Source organism: Ornithorhynchus anatinus, chromosome 5, assembly GCF_004115215.2.
Source record: "Ornithorhynchus anatinus isolate Pmale09 chromosome 5, mOrnAna1.pri.v4, whole genome shotgun sequence".
In the NCBI taxonomy this organism is placed as follows: Eukaryota; Metazoa; Chordata; class Mammalia; order Monotremata; family Ornithorhynchidae; genus Ornithorhynchus; species Ornithorhynchus anatinus.
Genome location: NC_041732.1, coordinates 81,039,778 through 81,058,756, shown reverse-complemented (window position 1 = coordinate 81,058,756; position 18,979 = coordinate 81,039,778). Strand labels below are relative to the sequence as shown.

The following is an 18,979-nucleotide window of genomic DNA, read 5'->3' as shown; positions in this document are numbered from 1 at the left end:
TTCAGAAAACCTAGAGAGAGAAATGGTGGGTAAGGAGGCGGGCAGGAGAGCAGGAGGAAGGGGCTGGGGCTCAAGAGAGAAGTTGAGGTGGGGCGGGGGAGAGGGCAAGAAATGAAAAGCACCAAGAAGGAGGGGGCAGATCGGATTGGGACACGGAACGGTTTTGCTTCTTCCATCCACAGCGCACCAGTCCATGGCCGTGAAGCCCCCAGATTGGGACTCCCACCCCCATTCCTCATCCTGGGACCAGGTTCCCTGCCCCTCAGGTCTCAGCCAGCTGCGACTCACCATGTCCCATCAAGGCCCCGCTCTCAGCCTGGGCCTGGCCTCTCTCCCCAGATACCCCAAAACCTGCGCATTGAGTCCGTACAGAAAGAGCTGAGGTTCCCTTCTCTGGAGCAGCAGAAGCTGCAGCTGTGACAGATGTGACTCCCAGCAGCCTGAGCACTAATCCTCTCTGTGGGCAGATTAGTCCTGGCCTCACCCAGAGAGACATCTGTGCAGGGTGGGATGCTGGAAGAGCAGAGGAGCCAGGTGGCAGAGGGGTCCAAGGGACAGAAAGGGTTGGAGGGACAGAGAGGTTGGCAAGGAGAGAAGGAGCCAGGCAGATGGAAAGTGGGGGAAAGGAGGATGCTGGGGGACAGAGGGAAGCCATGGAAGGGGTGATAAGGGTAATGGCAGGAGGCTGTCAAGGAGTGGCAAGGGATCAGCAAAGCCTTGGATGTTTCTCTGGATCTTGGGCATCTGATAGGGACCCAGGAGACATCACAGATTTTCAGATTCAAAAGCCCATGCCTCACGGGGCGGGGGGGGGGGGGGGGGAGCCAGATAAACTCTGCTCCGTCACCCCCTAGCCTCCCGGAGGCCTGGACTTCTCCAGCTCAGCCCAGCCCACCCAGGGACACCCAGAGAAGCCCATTCTTGAGCTCCTGGCATTCAGCCCGAGGAGGATAATGCCTGTGGGAGTTTAGTATGGGGGAGGGGAGGCTAGCCTAAGAGAGGGGGGAGGAGGGTCCTAGGATGGGCTCAGAAGCAGATAAGGCTGTGGAAGGAGAAGAGGAGCAGATTAAAGAGATTGGGAGGAAAAGAACAGAAGAAAGACAAGAGGAGGGATGTGTGTGTGTGTGTGTGTGTGTGTGTGTGTGTCTAATTGTGAATGTAAAAATGAGTGTGGTATGAGAGTGAAAAGGGTAGGATATAAGTGTGAGAACAGATAAACAGATAAGTGTATATAGAAGATAAAAGGGGAGGAGAAAGAATGGGAGGGGATTGGGGGTAACTGCACTCCAGGAAGGATTCAGTCCAAAGAATGTTGCCTAACAGGAAGAGCATGGACCTGAGAGTCAGAGGACCAGGGTTCTAATCCCAGCTCCACCACTTGTCTGCTGTGTGACTTTGGGCAAGTCACTTAACTCCCCTGTGCCTCAGTTATTTCAAATGTAAAATGGAGATTGAGACTGTGAGGCATACATGGGACATAGACTTTGTCCAACGTGATTATTTAGTATCTCCCCCAGCGCTTAGTACAGTGCCTGGCACATAATAAGCACTTAACAAATACCACTTTTTAAAAAAAAATCCAGAGATGGGATGCAGAGAGAGATTTGGCCCAGACCCCTCATCGGTGGGGCCGGAAAGGGAGAAGGATTAGAGGACAAGAGGGGAAGGCCGAGTTGGCAGGACTGAGCAGAATTACCAGACGCTGAACAAGGTTCCCTGAGCAGGCCACCTCCCTCTTTCCACTCACATTGGGACAGAGGCACTGGGGCACCAACTTTTGCCAGCCTCTGGCCTTCAATTCATCAGACTATTGTGGCCTGGGGGCCCAGAAAGCAGGACCAGCTGGAAGTTAGGGGTGGCAAGGGATAGCAGTGGGAAGCAGGTGCCTGCAGGGTGGCTTGTGTTCTAAAGTGAAAGACCAAGTAGCAGCCCTCAGCGTGATCTAATGTCATATGGTAGGGCCATGTGACATCATCAAATTGCACAGGCCGCACGACAAAAAGCCAGGAGTACTCTCTGATTTAGCTCTGTCTCTGGGAAGCATCTGGACACTCCATTAGCCAGGGAAGATGGAGTCAGAGTCAGGCCCAGGGAAGGGAGTCCAGACAGTTGAAAATTGTTTTTAGGGAAGGTTCATCAGTGGCCCACACCTTCTTAGGGGACAGAACCGCCACTCCTGGCAGAAACTGGTCCTGAGCCAATTTGGAAAGAGGACTGTAAGATCATTAAGGGCAGGGAATGTGTCTGTTTATTGTTGAACTGTACTCTCCCAAGCGCTTAGTACAGTGTTCTGCTCACAGTAAGCACTCAATAAATACAATTGAATGAATAAATGAATGAAGGAAGGAATATCGTGAGAGGCAGCATGGCTCAGGGGAAAGAGCATGGAGCTGGGAGTCAGAGGGCCTGGATTCTGAACCAGGCTCCAGTACTTGCCTGCTGTGGGACTTTGGGTAAGTCCCTTAATCGCTCTTTGCCTCAGCTTCCTCAGTTGTAAAAAATGGGGATTTCATACCTCTTCTTCCTCCTTCTTAGACTGAGCCCCATGTGGGACATGAACTGTGTCCTACCAGATTAACGTGTATCTACGCCAGCGCTTAGAAAAATGCTTGACACATAAGTAAGTGAGCTGGGTGTGCAGTGGGCCGGTCAATCAATGGTATTTATTGAGTGATCACTATGTGCAGATCACTTTACTAAGCACTTGGAAAAATACAATAGAATTAGCAGTTAAATTCCCTGCCTGTAACAAGCTTATAATAATAATAATAGTGACGGTATTTGCTATGCGCTTACTAAGTGCCAAGCACTGTTCTAAGCACTGATTGTCCCGCATGGGGCTCACATTCTGAATCCCCATTTCACAGCTGAGGGAACTGAGGCACAGAGAAGCCAAGTGACTTGCCCAAAGTCACAGAGCTGACAAGTGGCAGAGCCAGGATTAGAACCCATGACCTCTGACTCCCAAGCCAGTGCTCTCTCCACTAAGCCATGCTGCTTCTAGTTAGCGGGAGCTTACAGTATAGAGAACCAAGCAAGCAGTGGCCTGGGAGTTTGGGGTCCTGGGTGCCCAGTGAACCCAGGGATCCAACAGTCCCAGTTATGGGAAGTCAAGTAGTGGGGAGACCACGGTGTGCGACCACCCAAATGGGCCCGAGAAAGCAGAGACGAGGAGCTCAAGAATGAGGTGGTGAAAACTATATATTACCCTATTTATTTTGTTAATGAGGTGTACACCCCCTTGATTCTATTTATTGTGATAATTTCTTGTTTTTGTTTCGTTCTGTTTTGCTCTGCCGCCTGTCTCCCCCGATTAGACTGTGAACCCGTCTTTGGGCAGAGATTATCTCTATCTGTTGCCGAATTGTACATTCCAAGCGCTTAGTACGGTGCTCTGCACATAGTAAGCGCTCAATAAATACTATTGAATGAATGAATGAATGAATAATGGGAAGGGAGCGCCATCTGGTGACCACTCGGGCGAACTGCTCTCCGAGGTGGAAATTCAGTCCAAGGCTGATGGGTTAGGATGAAGATGATGATGATGGCGTTTGCTAAGCCCTTACTATGTGCGAAGCACTGTTCTAAGCCCTGGGGGGATACAAGGTGATCAGGTTGTCCCACATGGAGCTCACATTCTTAATCCCCATTTTACAGATGAGGGAACTGAGGCTCAGAGAAGTTAAGTGGCTTGCCCAAAGTCACACAGGGGACAAGTGGCAGAGCCGGGATTAGAACCCTTGACCTCTGACTCCAAGGCCCGTGCTCTTTCCACTGAGCCAGGCTGCTGGGATGCAGAGGAGATGAAAGGCAAGAGGGGTGAGAACTGGGGCAAGAGCTGGGAGGTAGGAAATATGCGAAGAGCAGAAGGAGAAGAGTGGGTGAGAATCGTAGGGGAGGCGGGGAGGCTCAGGGCACAGCCAGACTCATTCATTCATTCATTCATTCATTCATTCATTCAATTCAATAGCATTTATTGAGCGCTTACTATGTGCAGAGCACTGTACAGCGTGGCTCAGTGGAAAGAGCACGGGCTTTGGAGTCAGGGCTCATGAGTTCGAATCCCAGCTCTGCCACTTGTCTGCTGTGTGACTGTGGGCAAGTCACTTAACTTCTCTGGGCCTCAGTTCCCTCATCTGTAAAATGGGGATTAAGACTGTGAGCCCCACGTGGGACAACCTGATTCCCCTATGTCTACCCCAGCGCTTAGAACAGTGCTCGGCACATAGTAAGTGCTTAACAAATACCAACATTATTATTATTATTACTTGGAATGAACAAGTCGGCAACAGATACAGTCCCTGCCGTTTGACGGGCTTACAGTCTAGTCGGGGGAGATGGACAGACGAGAACAATGGCAATAAATAGAGTCAAGGGGAAGAACATCTCGTAAAAACAATGACAACTAAATAGAATCGAGGCGATGTACATTTCATTAACAAAATAAATAGGGTAATAAATATATACAGTTGAGTGGACGAGTACAGTGCTATGGGGATGGGAAGGGAGGGGGGAGGAGCAGAGGGAGATGGGGGGAAAAGAGGGTTAAGCTGCGGAGAGGTGAAGGGGGGGTGGTAGAGGGAGTAGAAGGAGAAGAGGAGCTCAGTCTGGGAAGGCCTCTTGGAGGAGGTGAGTTTTAAGTAGAGTTTTGAAGAGGGGAAGAGAATCAGTTTGGCGGAGGTGAGGAGGGAGGGCATTCCGGGACCACGGGAGGACGTGGCCCGGGGGTCGACGGCGGGATAAGCGAGACCGAGGGACGGTGAGGAGGTGGGCAGCAGAGGAGCGGAGCGTGCGGGGTGAGCGGTAGAAAGAGAGAAGGGAGGAGAGGTAGGAAGGGGCAAGGTGATGTAGAGCCTTGAAGCCTAGAGTGAGGAATTTTTGTTCGGAGCCGAGGTTGATAGGCAACCACTGGACTCCTGCAGCTCCGGGCAGGGGTTCTTCTTTCCCTTCCCCTCAGCTCCTCTGCCCCCCTGCCCAGGCCTTGTTACCTCCTAGCTGAGGGTCCGGGCCAGGGTCCTCTTCTCCAGAATAGGAGTCAACATGGTAAGGAGAGTGGGGGAGCAAGCTAGCTCCAGGGTCAAGAAAAGGGAAGGAAAGGGACAAAGAAAGAAGAGGAAGGGAGCAGGCAAGAATGGGAGGAATTGGGATAGGGAAAAAGGAGGAGGCTGGACTCCTGGAGCCCTTCTTTACCTGCTCCCCTACCCCTAGAAATGGGCAGCTCTTTCCCACAGATCAAGGAGCATACCTTCCAATTCTCCAGAACGTGGCCCCATCGCAGCCACCCCGCCTTGTAGCCCCACAGAGGTCGAGGCTCAGGAACAGCAGCAGCGGCCTGGAGAAGAAGAGCCACAACAGGAGAAGGGGAAGGGGGTCCAGCCTCCAGGGAGGACCGGTCTGGCCTTTGGCTCTGAGTTGGTCTCATGGCCAGGGGAGGTGGAATCCAGCAGAGGGGATCCTCTGAGGACGAGGACACCCAAGAGGCTTTGGACTCCCCTAGCCCAGCTGTACAGGACCTCCTCCACCTGGGAGGAGGAGGAGGTGGGCCCACCGGGCCTCCTAGGGCAGGAGTTGGGGGAGAAAACGACCTACAGTTGGGAGAGCTGCATCCATCCCTTCAGCTCTGGATACTCAGGAAGGAGAAAGGCTGCTGGAGCCCAGGTTGCTTCCATAGAAGTGGGAACAGGAGGGATATTTTCCCTACTCCCTCTCCCTTCTGTGTCACCCTTGCACTTGGATTTGAACCCTTTATTCACCACCCCCCACCTCAGCTCCACAGCACTTATGTCCATGTCTATAATTTATATTAATTTCTGTCTCCCCCTCTACACTTTAAGCTCCTTCTGGCTAGGGAATATGTCCATCAACTCTGCTATATTGCACTCCCCCAAGCACTTGGTTCAGTGTTCTGCCCACAGCGTTCATTATCTGTAATTCATTTTATTTATATTAATATCTGTCTCCCCCTCTAGAGTGTAAGCTCAATGTGGGCAGGGAATGTGTCTGTTTATTGTTATATTGTACTCTCCCAAGCACTTAGTACAATGCTCTGCACATAGTAAGTGCTCAATAAATACAATTGAATGAATACGGTTGACTGATGAAGAGGCTCTCTGGTGAGACAGCCCAGTACTGCAGGCAGGCAGGCATCTGCATGTTGCAGTGATAGTTTTCCCTAGAAACTAATTCTTCCCTTGGAGGAACTCCACGGCCCGCCCCACTGGTCTCCCACAGGGGAGCCGGGGTCCAGAGTGGGATGGGAGGCAGCTCTCAAAGCGACATCCCTGGGAGAATACCAACCTGCTAGAGAGGGATGAACTGCTCTGTCCTTCTAATCTCTTTGCTCTCATCTCTCCTCCATCCTCTCCAGCTCCATCCTGCGCCAGCCACCATCTCAGGCCCACACCCCAATGGGCCTGTCAGGCAGCAGAGCGCCAAGGGATCTGTGGCCTGGGTGCTGGCTGTGGGATTCGTTGTCCAGTCAAGTCCAGTGGACAGGACCCAGCGCCTGCCCTGATAGTCGGGTTCAGAGGTGCGGGAAGACGCCCACACCAACACCGTGAGTGTGAGGGGATGAGAAATTCCCAGGGATCAGACAGCAGTGCGAAACATTTAGGGGACAGCTGAGGATGGGTGGTCCTCAGGTTCTGGGTGAGGGGGGGCTCTCTCCCTAGGAGGGAGCAGGAGAGAGAGAACTGGACTTGCCTAGGCTCCTTGCTTAACCACCACAGTGCCAAGGCTCACAGGGGCCTCTCGGGATGAGGTCCTCTCTTAGCTCAGCCCCGAGGGGTGGGAATCCACCCTGCCCGCAGTCTAGGCACAGGGTCGCAGACAGAACTGATCCCTTAGAACTAGAGAGGTTATGGGACAACTGTAGGGCCTAGGACACTGGGCCGCTGGGTGCTGATGGGGAAACAAAAAACTGGGGGTCCAAACTGAGGAGTCTGACCCAGGCCTAGAGCACAGCCACTCAGAACAGGAGTCAGGAATCTCACCGGTTTCTCCATCAGGTCCTCCACCCTTGGCTGCAAAACTGTGCCCACCCTGTCCGGGGCCAGAATCGGATCGGATCAGTAGCCAAGGGATACTCAGAACCCCTAAGGTCCAGTGTCTCACACTGTGACCCCTAAACTCCTCAGACACAGCACCCTAGCTACCAGGATCCCCGAGAAGTCCCAGGTGATGGGCCCCTGACGTCAGAAGGAAGCAGGCTCCTAGGAACACCTACATTCCAAAGCAGATTGACCACAGGATGGAGCTGGCTGCAGAGAGAGCCAGTCGAGGTCCCCAACATGATGCTGCTTGGAAGATAAACCGAAGACCAGGGCTCCCATGGGTTAGACCGATCAGCCAGCCATGTCCCTCGGAGCTTGACTGCCGGCTTCTATTTATGCAGATTGCTGAGGTTCAGGGGCCGGGGAGGCCCAACCCCATGTGACAAGCTGCCAAGTGGCTGGAGCCTGCCGTTGAAAGGAAGAAGGGCAGGGTTGCAGTGGGAGGGGAATAAAGACCCTGGTTGTTGAATTAATTGGTTTAAATCAACCAAACTGAAAGACTTGGTACCTTTAATTTAATTTTGTACAACCTTGTCATGACTCCCAAGATGAATAAGGTCACATTTTAAACTGTTTTAAGAAAAAACACTGCATATGTCAGAGGGATGGGGCAGATCAGAGACAGACGTCCTGGCAGACAGCCTCGGGCACCACCCACCTCCGCTGGCCACCTAGCCAAAATGAGCTACCTGCTTTTGTAGGGCATGGGTGAGGGAGGAGTGGGGTTTAGGGAACTCTCGCAGAGAACCCCTACAGACCCTTGTTCTCCCAGCTCAGTGCAGGACACCAAAAGCCCAAAGGCTTGAGCAGGACTCGGGGCTGCGACCATAAGTGTTTTCACCACTTTACATACGGGCACCAAGCCGGCCTCGGTTCCCGGCTTCAATTTGTCAATACTGGAATGGGAATTTGCTCCATTTGCCTAAAATGGGAAACGCGGTGCAGATCTCACTGAATGATTGTTCAAAACTGAAAACGGGGCAACAGTGGCTGGCACTTCTGTTAAAGGTGGAAATTATTTCTTGGAAAAACATCCCAGTTTAAGTCTGGATCCTCCATCTGAAGCCTCTTCCCCCACAAACCTCCTCCCACCCAGACACTCTCAGCCCCTCAACCACATGCCCTAGCCGGTCCTTCTGCCTCTGCAGCTCTTGTGATGTTTAGCCCTTTCTCTTCCAGCACTGGGCTGTGGTTCAATCTCTGCCACCTCACCAACAAGCAGAGAAAGAGATCAACAAGCAGACCCTCTCCCTCCCTCCATTCCTCTATAAGATGCTCTACCTAGTGACTAGTTGGCCCCTGGTCTTTGCTCTTTAAACACACTGAGCAGCCTGACACTTCCGTTGTTTTCCCGCACTCTCACCCCCCCCGCCCTCACCCCACTGCAAACCTGCCCAATCCAGACCAGAGACATTTGACTGGTAAACTGGGCTATCCAAGTGGCTGTCTCTCCCACCTCAGCCTGGAGCTTGGGGCAGAAAAACTACTCTAGCCGAAGGCCTCTAAGCTTCAGAAAGCCCTCTCTCCAGCCACGTCTTGCAGGCAGAAGGCTGGAGGGCGTGACTGGAGAAGGCACGGGGAGGCCTGACTAGGTCCAGAGAGGCAGGTCTCTCAACTGGCAGAGAAGATACATGTGAGGAGCCAATGTCTTAGCTTTTGGTAATGTCTCTGGACCGTCCCCTCCTCCTCCACTAACCTTAAGCCTGACTTCCCTCCTTTCCCCACACCCTCCCAGTTTGTCATGTCAATTTCTTTTCAGCCCCAAGCCCTTACCCCAACCCTCTGGACTCCCGCTTCTGACTATGCTCCTCTCTTCAGACAGAGACACACACACATGTCCCAATCCCTATAGCCAACTTCTCCTCAAAGGGTTGGGAGGGGTCAAAGGTGCTGTGATTCCCAAAGAATAAAGCATTACTAATTCCATCTCCCCAGGGCCCAGGCCCTTGCAAGAGCCCCAGCAACTATGAGTGGGACCAGGCCCCCTTTGCCTCCTGACAGCTGGGCCAGCTCTGGGCCCCAGGCAGGGAAGGGTCAGGACACAGAAGAAGGTTGTAGCTCCAAGACCAGGTACTTGGTTGCAGGAGGATAAGATGACCTATCGGAGTAGAGGGAACAGACAGCCCTGGGGGCCCGGGAGCCATGGGCTCAGCCCAAGGACAGCAGCAACCGCAAGCTGGACCAGGGCTCGAAGCCACGACAATCCCAAATCCCCAGGGAGTCTGAGCCGGGGAAAGGCCGGGATTTCTGGGAGAAGAACCACTTCCCCTCCCACCTGGAAAGATGGTGGCTCTTCCAAGAGAAAGGTCTGGGCTAAGGGGGAGGGGACCACCGTCGGGGAGGAGGAAGAGCAGACCACCAAGAAGGGAACTGGCTACCTTGCAGCAGTAGCAGCAACGGAGGCCACGACAAATTTGGTAGGAATGGAGAGGACTCCGGGGGGCCTGGGGAACAGCTTCCCATGGGGAGGGCCGGCCTATGCGTCCGTCCCCCTAGATCAGGGCAGAGAAGGCAGCAGATGGGCAGCTGGGGTGGGGCGGCTCGAAAGTACCCAGCAGGCCTTCCAGAAATGACTCGCACCCTGCACTGCCAGGCCGCCCTGTGGCACGGGCAACGAGTGGGAGTTAGATGCGCACGGTGTTGATGCGCAGCGGCTGCACGTTCTTGCCATTGGCGTGGCTCTGGCCGGGGCTGAAGTAGGAGCAGAGTTTCCCCGGGAACTTCTCCCGGAACGTGTAGAGCCACGACATGTCGTCCGCGTTGTAGAAGATGAGCAGCCCCTTGTCGTAGTCCAGGAAGACACCCACCTTCTCCAGTTTGTTCTTGACATTGAGCCGGGTCCAGGGCTCCGTGCAGGCGCTGTACTGGTTGCCGTCGTGCATGACGATGCAGTAGAAGCCGCGGCCGGGCTGGATCTGGATGCTGCCCTTGCGGCTCACGGCCTCGTGGGCCAGCCCGATCATCCACTGCGTCTTCTCCGAGACCACTACTTCCCAGTAGTGGACCCCGCCGCCGAAGGCCTCGGAGCCCAGCACGGACACTTCCACGTCAAAGCGCTTCGGCGAGTCCTGCAAGGGCTGAGGGTGCAGGTTGCCATAGGCCACGATGGTGCAGTCATCCGACAGGATGAGCCGTTGGTGGGCAGTCACAGGGTCCAGGGTCAGAGCGGCCGGCACTGGGGGAGAAAGGAAAGCACGGATGTCAGAGGGGAGGTGGGCGCTCAGGGGCCACCCAGGTCCAAGGAGAAGACCAGCCGCACCAGGGCAATGGCGGCATGTGCCTGCAGCCGGCAGAAAGGACGCTCACTGCTTTGGTTTTACTCCCTGGGAAGGCTAAGGGCCTGAGGAGTGGGAAAGGGGGACTCTGTTCCATCTGGCCGGTGAAAATTGAGCAAAACCCAAAGGGATGTTAATGATAATAATAATAATTATAGTACTTGTTAAGCGCTTAGTATGTGCCAAGCATTGTTCTAAGTGCTAGGGACAATACAAGTTAATCAGGTTGGACAATGGCCCTGTCCCACTTGGAGCTGACAGTCTCAGTAGATGGGAGGATTTAATCCGCATTTTACAGATGAAATAACTCAGGCACAGAGATGTTAAGTGACTTGTCCAAGATCACACAGCAGGAGTGTGGCAGAACTGGGATCAGAACCCAGGTCCTCTGACTCACCGGCCCTTGTTCTTTCCCCTGGGCCGTGCTGCTTCCGTGGCCTTTGCAAACACTTCCATTACACTGGCCTACCTCCCAGCCCCCTGTAAAATCAGCCAGACAGGTGGCAGAGCTGGGACTAGAACCCACATCCTTTTGACTCCCAGGTCCTCTTGGAAGGGTCTCTCCTTTTCACCAGGCAGGTCTAAAACCCTCTGCCAGGAGGCATCAAAGCTGAACAAAGCTGAAGTTGTCAGTTCCTCTGTCATTGAAGGCTTTGATTTCTCAGGATCAGACAGAATATCTCCCTCCATAGCAGGATGGTCAGAGAGAGTACGTTCAATTTTTAGATGTCCAAACAGAAGCATTTCTGTTTCTGTTATTTCTAGATCTGTCTCTTCTGTAACCTCTGAGTAGCATTCAGAGAAGCATTGGGTGTGGCGGTTATGGTATTCTGAGGCAGAAAAAAAACTAGGATCATTTGTAAAAATAGCCATACCTCCATAACCCCAGAAAAATTCCTCCCTGGCCACTCAACCAAACTGTGCAAAGTTCCAAACTGCTGAGATGATTTCTTTCCAGAAAAGAGAAACAAATTCAGTGGCATTCAGGGTTTTCTTGGAGGGTAACAGTTCAAGTTGTTTGGAAGCGGGAGGGGGAAGAGTGTGAGAAATCAGAACCGTTTCATGCAGAACGGCCCCGGCTCCCAAGGCTACGTTCACCTGAAGTGACTCGACACTGCATGGTTAAAGGGGCGAGCTCCTCCTGGTGCACTGCCGTGGTGGGGGCGATGGGCATACAGTGTCATCGGGATCGGGAAAAGGAAGAGGAGGGGAGGGGAAGGGAAAGGTTCCAAGGCCTCCCTCCTGGGGCAGGCTTGGCCACATTCCGAAGAAGTCACTGACCCGATTGGGCTTTCAGGGGGTGGGGCTTCCAAGAAGAGGTCAAGCCCAAATAATTAGACAATGTAAGAGGTGGATTAGTCAATGTTTGTCAAATTTAGAAAACTCAGTGATATAATGGTAATGGATTGGGAATCTGTCTCCCAATTTTGTTGTATTGTGGCTCTCCATCATCTTGCCCCTTCCTACCTCTCCTCCCTTCTCTCTTTCTACCACCCACCCCGCACGCTCCGCTCCTCTGCCGCCCACCTCCTCACCGTCCCTCGGTCTCGCCTATCCCGCCGTCGACCCCTGGGTCACGTCCTCCCGCGGTCCTGGAACGCCCTCCCTCCTCACCTCCGCCAAACTGATTCTCTTCCCCTCTTCAAAACCCTACTTAAAACTCACCTCCTCCAAGAGGCCTTCCCAGACTGAGCTCCTCTTCTCCCTCTACTCCCTCTGCCATCCCCCCTTTACCTCTCCGCAGCTAAACCCTCTTTTCCCCCTTTTCCCTCTGCTCCTCCACCTCTCCCTTCCCATCCCCACAGCACTGTACTCGTCCGCTCGACTGTATATATTTTCGTTACCCTATTTATTTTGTTAATGAATTGTACATCGCCTCGATTCTATTTAGTTGCCATTGTTTTTACGAGATGTTCTTCCCCTTGACGCTGTTTAGTGCCATTGTTCTTGTCTGTCCGTCTCCCCCGATTAGACTGTAAGCCCGTCAAACGGCAGGGACTGTCTCTATCTGTTGCCGACTTGTTCATCCCAAGTGCTTAGTACAGTGCTCTGCACATAGTAAGCGCTCAATAAATACTATTGAATGAATGAATGAATACTCTCCCACGTGGTTAGAATAGTGAGCTACACGTAGTTAAGTGCTCAGTAAATGCCATTGATTAAGAAGGGGCGTGGGTAGGAAGGTGTGGGGCAAACCTTACCCCAACCCTCTGGACTCCGCTTCTATGATTCGCTTAGCCTTGGTTTTAGGTTTTACGAATTATATTATAAAAAGCCCGCCACTCCCAGCAGGACAACCATGGACCTACAAACCAAGGTCCCGGTTCCTGCCTAGCTTAGACTCTGTCTCCCATCCATCCACCCAAACCAGGCAGCCCAATCCTTCTCACCATACCTACAGACCCACTCTGTCTCCTCTTCCCCACTCACTTGGAACATTACCCTCTTTCATCCACCCATCTTTTTTCTTTCAAATCTCTGCACCCTTTATTCTGATCCTCAATTTCCTCTTTATTTTTCCATTTTCTACCATTCCCACAGTCGTTAGACTGAAAGCTCCTTGAGAGCAAATAACATATGTTTTGTTTCTTCTGTCCCTGTCAAACACTTAGGACAGTGGTCTGAACTTGGAAGATGCTCAATAAACAACACTGACTGATTTGGACAGGGTAATCTTTCTTTTCGTTTTCCTGGGCATTTCCACTTACCCTGAATCCTTCTCCTTTTTTGATGCCACCTATTAACATCCCCCTTCTCCCCCAGCACCTCCCCCCACAACACACAGTCTTCCCTGCTGTGTTTGTTCTTTCCTTCTCTATTTTTCTTTCCCATTTTGTTCATTTCCTTCTCCTCTTTTTTTTTTTTTTTAACTCTCCCCATTTGAGAATCTGCACGTAGAGACCTAATTGGGACAAAAAAAATCTGGTGCCCAGGGTAAGCCAAGCCCAAGGAGGTTGAAGCCCAGGTTTGGCTAGGCCAAGGTTCATTTCAAGAGGAGAAGAGAGAAGAGGGAAAGGAAGGGGGAAAAGGCCACACATTCATTCAATCGTATTTACTGAGCACTTACTGTGTACAGAGCACTGTACTAAGTGCTTGGAAAGTACATTTCAGAAAGTACACATCTGTGCTGTTGTTTCTATAGACTAGTGGGACTTGAAGTCCCAGCAACTGAGAAGATATTCTGGGACTTGGGAATTCATCACTCATGTTCCGGCCCAAACTCAGCCCCTATGTAAACTAGGAGATGCAGCCCACCCAACCCCCAGCCTGTGTTAACCAGGAGACATGTTAACCAGGAGACACGTCCACACCACAGCCAGCTCACATCAGCCCCCCGGCCTATCTGCATACGCCCTTCATTGATCCCCAAAGACATTCTTCATACAAGTGGACTTCCAGTTCTCCAGTGCTGTTGGGATATCTGTGACCTGCTAATCCTGAGCTGCCCAGAACCAAACTGTCATAAAAACCACAGCTACTGTTCACAAGCAGGTGCCCACCCACAATTATCTCCCTCTATCCCTTCCACACATTAGTGCTGGCCAGCCTCAGGTTGTCCAGGGGCAGGGCTAGGGCCAAGGTCTTCAAAGCTGCCAACCCTGGTTATAGATATATGGCCGGCCCAGAAACAAGGTCACCACACTGTCCTTGCATTGGACTGCCCAAGACAGGGCTGGCAGCCCTTACAGGATTGCAATGCTTCTTGAAGCTACCCTGGTTTTGGCGGGGGGTGCTTAGGAACTCTGGCTCCCAAGCACCCCAAGACCCCCAGCCCTCCAAAGACTCAGGATGCTAGTCTCTCAGCCAAACTCTGAGCTGTCTGCTGGATAATCTTCCATACCTTACCCCTCAGCACCCCTGATCTCACCCTCATCACTCCTCCCCAGCTCACCTTCTAACTACCTCGTTCTCAACTCTCCTTCTCTGACCTTTGGCTCATGATCCTCCCCCTAGCCTGAAGCGCCCTCTTTTTCTCCTCCCAATCCACCAGCCACAGCTCTCCCCGTCTTCAAAGCCTTCCTTAAAGCTCATTTCTGAAGAAGATTTCCTCTAATTCACAGTACTCCAAATGCGGCTTAGTGAATAGAGCACGGGCCTGGGAGTCAGAAGGGCCTGGGTTCTAATCCCAGCTCTGCTACATGTCTGCTGTGTGACCTTGGGCAAATCACTTAACTTCTCTGTGCCTCACTTACCTCATCTGTAAAATGGGGATGAGTATGAACCTCATGAGGGACAGGGACTACATGCAACCTGATTAACTTGCATCTACCTCAGTTCTTAATAACAGTGCTTGGCACACAGTAAGTGCTAAATAAGTACCATCATAATAATAATTATTATTATTATCTAAGCCAACACCACCCTTTACACTTATATGTTGCATTCCTCTCCTAAGCACTTATGTATCATTTTATTGGGATGATTATTCACTCAGCTATTTCATTCTGTTACATTTGAGCTCCTTCCTGGTAGTTCCTAGCTCATCCTCTGGCTCCCACTGTTTGGAAATCAGTCTTATCCATCTGTCCACCCCATTTCATTGAACACTCCCAGAGAACAGTGACTGAGGGCATCTTGCTTCTGCAGTTCTGTCCAAAGTGTTTAGTTCAGGGTTGTACATGCAACAGGAGCTCCAAAAATACCAGCGACAGTGATGATAGTAGTCCAACCCTCAGACCACGAGGCTCCTGGGTGATGAATTTGTTACCCCATGACATTTCTTAAGTTCCAACACCACCCTAAATTCAGCAGCTGAGCCTGAACCTGAATAAAGTCTCTGGTGGCCCTCCACCTCGGTGCCTAGGCCACCCTGGCCCCTACTCTCCTGTTGAGATGAGGAGCTAAATGAATTGATTTTACATCCCTTCTGAGTTAAATGTAGACAAATAAAATACCACACACTTCTTCACACTGTCAAAACATTTGACAATCCAAACCAATTTGGGAGGGAAGTACTGTCTAATTTAGACTGGCCAACTATTCCTCAGGGATAGTTCCCTTTGGATGCAGACATCCAGGAAGCAGTCAGCCTGTCCCGAAAAGTTGCCAAGACAACATCCGTTACCTGAACGGGGAATCCCAAGGGGTGCAAGGAGGGGGGAAATGGGAAAGTGTCAGACAGAATGATGTTGAAAACTCCCTTCCCATGGGAAACCAGGGCACATAACAATGGCACTGTATATATTCTACCTAATCTCAATGATTCAGGCTAGAAGGGGGAAAAAACCCAATCAATAATATTTATTGAGCACTTGCTGTGTACAAAGCACTGTACTAAATGTCTGGGAGAGTACAACAGAGTTGGTAGACATATTCCCTGCCCACAAGGAGCTTGGAGTCTCCAGGCTATAAATAATCCACAGATGGTGTTCAATAGGGAGGCAACTATGCCAACACCAAGGCTGGCTTGGAGAGAATATAAAACACAAAACAAAAAGAGAATCTCAGATAACTGAACACACCCCTAGCCAAGACAGTCAAACTCCATCCTGTTTGGCTAGCCAGACCTTGGACATCTGATCGTGCTTGGGTCCCAACTAGTTAGATGACCAGCCAAGCTAGCCTTCGAGTCATAACACTAAAATGTGAACTTGTCAATCCGGTTCTAATCCCTGAGGCCTGGTGCCAGCCTACTAATAGGAGCAGGCCAGGGCCAGAGAATTTCGACTCCGGGGGAACCCCCAGTTCCAAACTACCAGAGGACGCGAAATCTGGAGAAATGTCACATACTAGTTGGTGACGTGGCTTGAGATCCTCTCGCCCTGCCCAAGGTCATGTCCAATCAGGACAGGGAAGTCAGTTTCCTCCCTGCCTCCTCCTCCCTGACCACAATCCTGTTCTCACAGCTGCCTGTGAAAGTCAGAGTAGCCTTCACGGTGGCCAGACCAGCCCTGGGCCAGATTCGTAATATGCCTCTCACCACAATCATGCCTCACACAGTTCCAGTTCCCACTGTTTGCCCCAATCTTGGGAATGGAGCCGGAGACTGACCGATGCAGGATCATAATAATGAGAATAACTGCGGTATTGGTTGAGCATTTATAACGTGCCAAGCACTCTACTAAGTGCTGAGGAAGAGACAGTACAATCATTTCACAACCAGCCCCTGCCCCACCTGGGGCTCACAGTCAAAGTATGAAGGATCCCCATTTTAGAGAGGAGGAAACCGAGGCCCTGAGAAGTTAAATGACTGGCCCGAGGTGAACCAGCAGGCGAATGGCATAGCCAGGATTAAAATCCAGGTCCTCTGACTCCCAGGCCTGTGCTCTTTCCACTAGGGAACACTGCTTCCCTCTTTCCACTTCTTTTTCCTCTCTTCTTATAATAATAATGTTAATAATGTTGGTATTTGTTAAGCGCTTACTATGTGCTGAGCACTGTTCTAAGTGCTGGGGTAGATACAGGATAATCAGATTGCCCCACATGGAGCTCACATTTTTTAATCCCCATTTTTACAGCTGAGGTAACTGAGGCACAGAGAAGTGAAGTGACTTGCCCAAGGTCACACAGCAGACAACTGGTGAAGCCGGGATTAGAACCCACGACCTCTGACTCCCAAGCCCAGGCTCTTTCCACTAAGCCACGCTGCCAGAGCCTGGTCTCAGAATAGTTAGCCCTTCCTAGACAGCACGCTTTGCTTGCTAGCCTCCTTTCACCTATCCCTGAGCCACCGTGACTGCCTCCTCTCCCCTCTACACTGGGCTTGCTCAGCAGGCAGGTTAGCCTGGCCAGCATGGACGGAACCGGGTTCCTTAGCAGTCAGCGGAAGAGGATCCTTCAGTTGTAGATCGCTGACCTAAACCTCTGCCTCTCTCTTCAGTTTACAGCCTAATTAGGGTACAGTGACCCTCAAAGGCCATGCCCCCTCTCTTCCCCACAATTTCAGGCAGTTCCAAGAAAACCCCTGATGCCATCTTCAGATTTCCAGGTCCAGGGGTACCTTCCCCAGAACGCAGAGCTGGGGGGAGCCTGATCACCCCTGAGGAGCACTCCCCCGAGACAACTGGTTTGAGCCGGGGGGAGGAGGGGATCGACAGCAGAATGGGGCTCAGATTCTCTGCTTCCTGAGCCTCAATGATTCCTTTGCCTTAGCCCGAGCTACTCTGAGGGCTTTCAAAGGCCAAGGAAGCTCTGCCACTCCAGACAAGACACATGGCCCAGACAAGCATGAATGCGGTCTATAGTAGGCATTGTTTGGCAAAGTCACTGAGTCATGGGAGTCTCCCTCACATTCAAGCAAGTTGTCTGCTGACCGGCTCGTCATCGGCCCCATTCCCTGCTGTGATGTCTTTTCTTCCCTTCCATTGCGGGTACCATGTCTCATCACTGGGATACAAAGGACATGGGTTAGAGAAAGGCTTCCAGAAGATAGGGCAAAGTAGAAGGCCTCTGAGGCATAAATCTTCCAAAAGATTAAGACAGTGAGACGAGCGAGGCGGGAGGGGACTGTCCTCTGATTTCTAGACTCTCCCCAAAGACATTGAGCACTATGCCCCTGGTCTTCAGGAAGGCGGCAGAGCCAGGTGTGAGAGATCTGGGGGAAATGAACTCCTGTGAACTCCTGTCCACTGAGCCAAGCAACCACCTTGGGCCAAGAAATTGTCTAGGCTTTGGATGCTGCTGCAGTCTTCAACAACAGGTGAACTCACAGGTGAAGACGGCCTCATGGGGGCCCAGGATGGATGAGGAAGAGGGGAACGAGAAGATACCCAGCCCCTCCCAGAAGCCTCCCCGCAACCTGCTTTGGGACCCCTTTGTCAAGAGTTCAAACAGTAGTTGGCCCCAAGGTTGCCTCCATTCTTCCAGGTGGGGCGTGGGGTTCCTAGTTCCTAGTTGAGAGAAGCAGCGTGGCTCAGTGGAAAGAGCCCGGGCTTGGGCGTCGGAGGTCATGGGTTCGAATCCCAGCTCCGCCGCTTGCCAGCTGTGTGACTTTGGGCAAGTCACTTAACTTATCTGTGCCTCAGTTACCTCATCTGTAAAATGGGGATTAAAAATTGTGAGCCCCCCGTGGGACAGCCTGCTCACCTTGTATCGCCCCAGCACTTAGAACAGAGCCTTGCACATAGTAAGCGCTTAACAAATACCACCATTATTATTATTAGTCCGGGGCTGTTCCCCCTTCCCTCCTTGAGGGGTTGCCTCCAACATTCTCCACCTGCGATTCCAGATGCAGCTCAGGACTTCCCTAGAGGGCTGTCTTCTTCCTGGTGTCACCACGTGGGATGGTCTGGGGCAATAACAGGGGAAGCAGCGTGGTCTAGTGGATAAAACATGGGTCTGGGAGTCAGAAGTTCCTGTGTTCTAATTCCAGCTCCACCACTCATCTGCTGGGTGACCTTGAGTGAGTCATTTCACTTCTTTGTGGCTCAGTTACCTCATCTGTAAAATGGGGATTTAAACTGTGCAGCCCATGTAGGACATGGACTGTGTCCAACCTGATTAGCCTGTATCTATCCCAGTACTTAATACAATGCCTGGCACAAAGGATGCACTTAACAATTACTATTAAAAACAACAAAAAAAGAGAAGGCTCAGACCAGGAGAAGGCTCAGCAGGAGGTGGAAGGGGAAGAGACAGGGGTCCAAAAAGGACAAGGAAAGTAGAAAAAGAGCAAGGGAGCAGCAGGGCGTGAACTAAGGTCAAAGGACAGGC

General features: G+C 51.8%; 1 protein-coding gene across 1 annotated transcript in view; it reads right to left on the bottom strand.

Moving 5' to 3' along the window:
• Positions 1-7,545: 7,545 nt before the first annotated feature.
• The window catches only part of TRIM62 (tripartite motif containing 62), a 46,493-nt gene continuing 35,059 nt past the window's right edge, over positions 7,546-18,979 (bottom strand). The window contains exon 5 of the mRNA XM_029066219.2: positions 7,546-10,227. Within this exon, the coding sequence (XP_028922052.1) occupies positions 9,677-10,227 (551 nt within the window). The 3' untranslated portion in view covers positions 7,546-9,676. The remainder of the gene's footprint in view (positions 10,228-18,979) is intronic.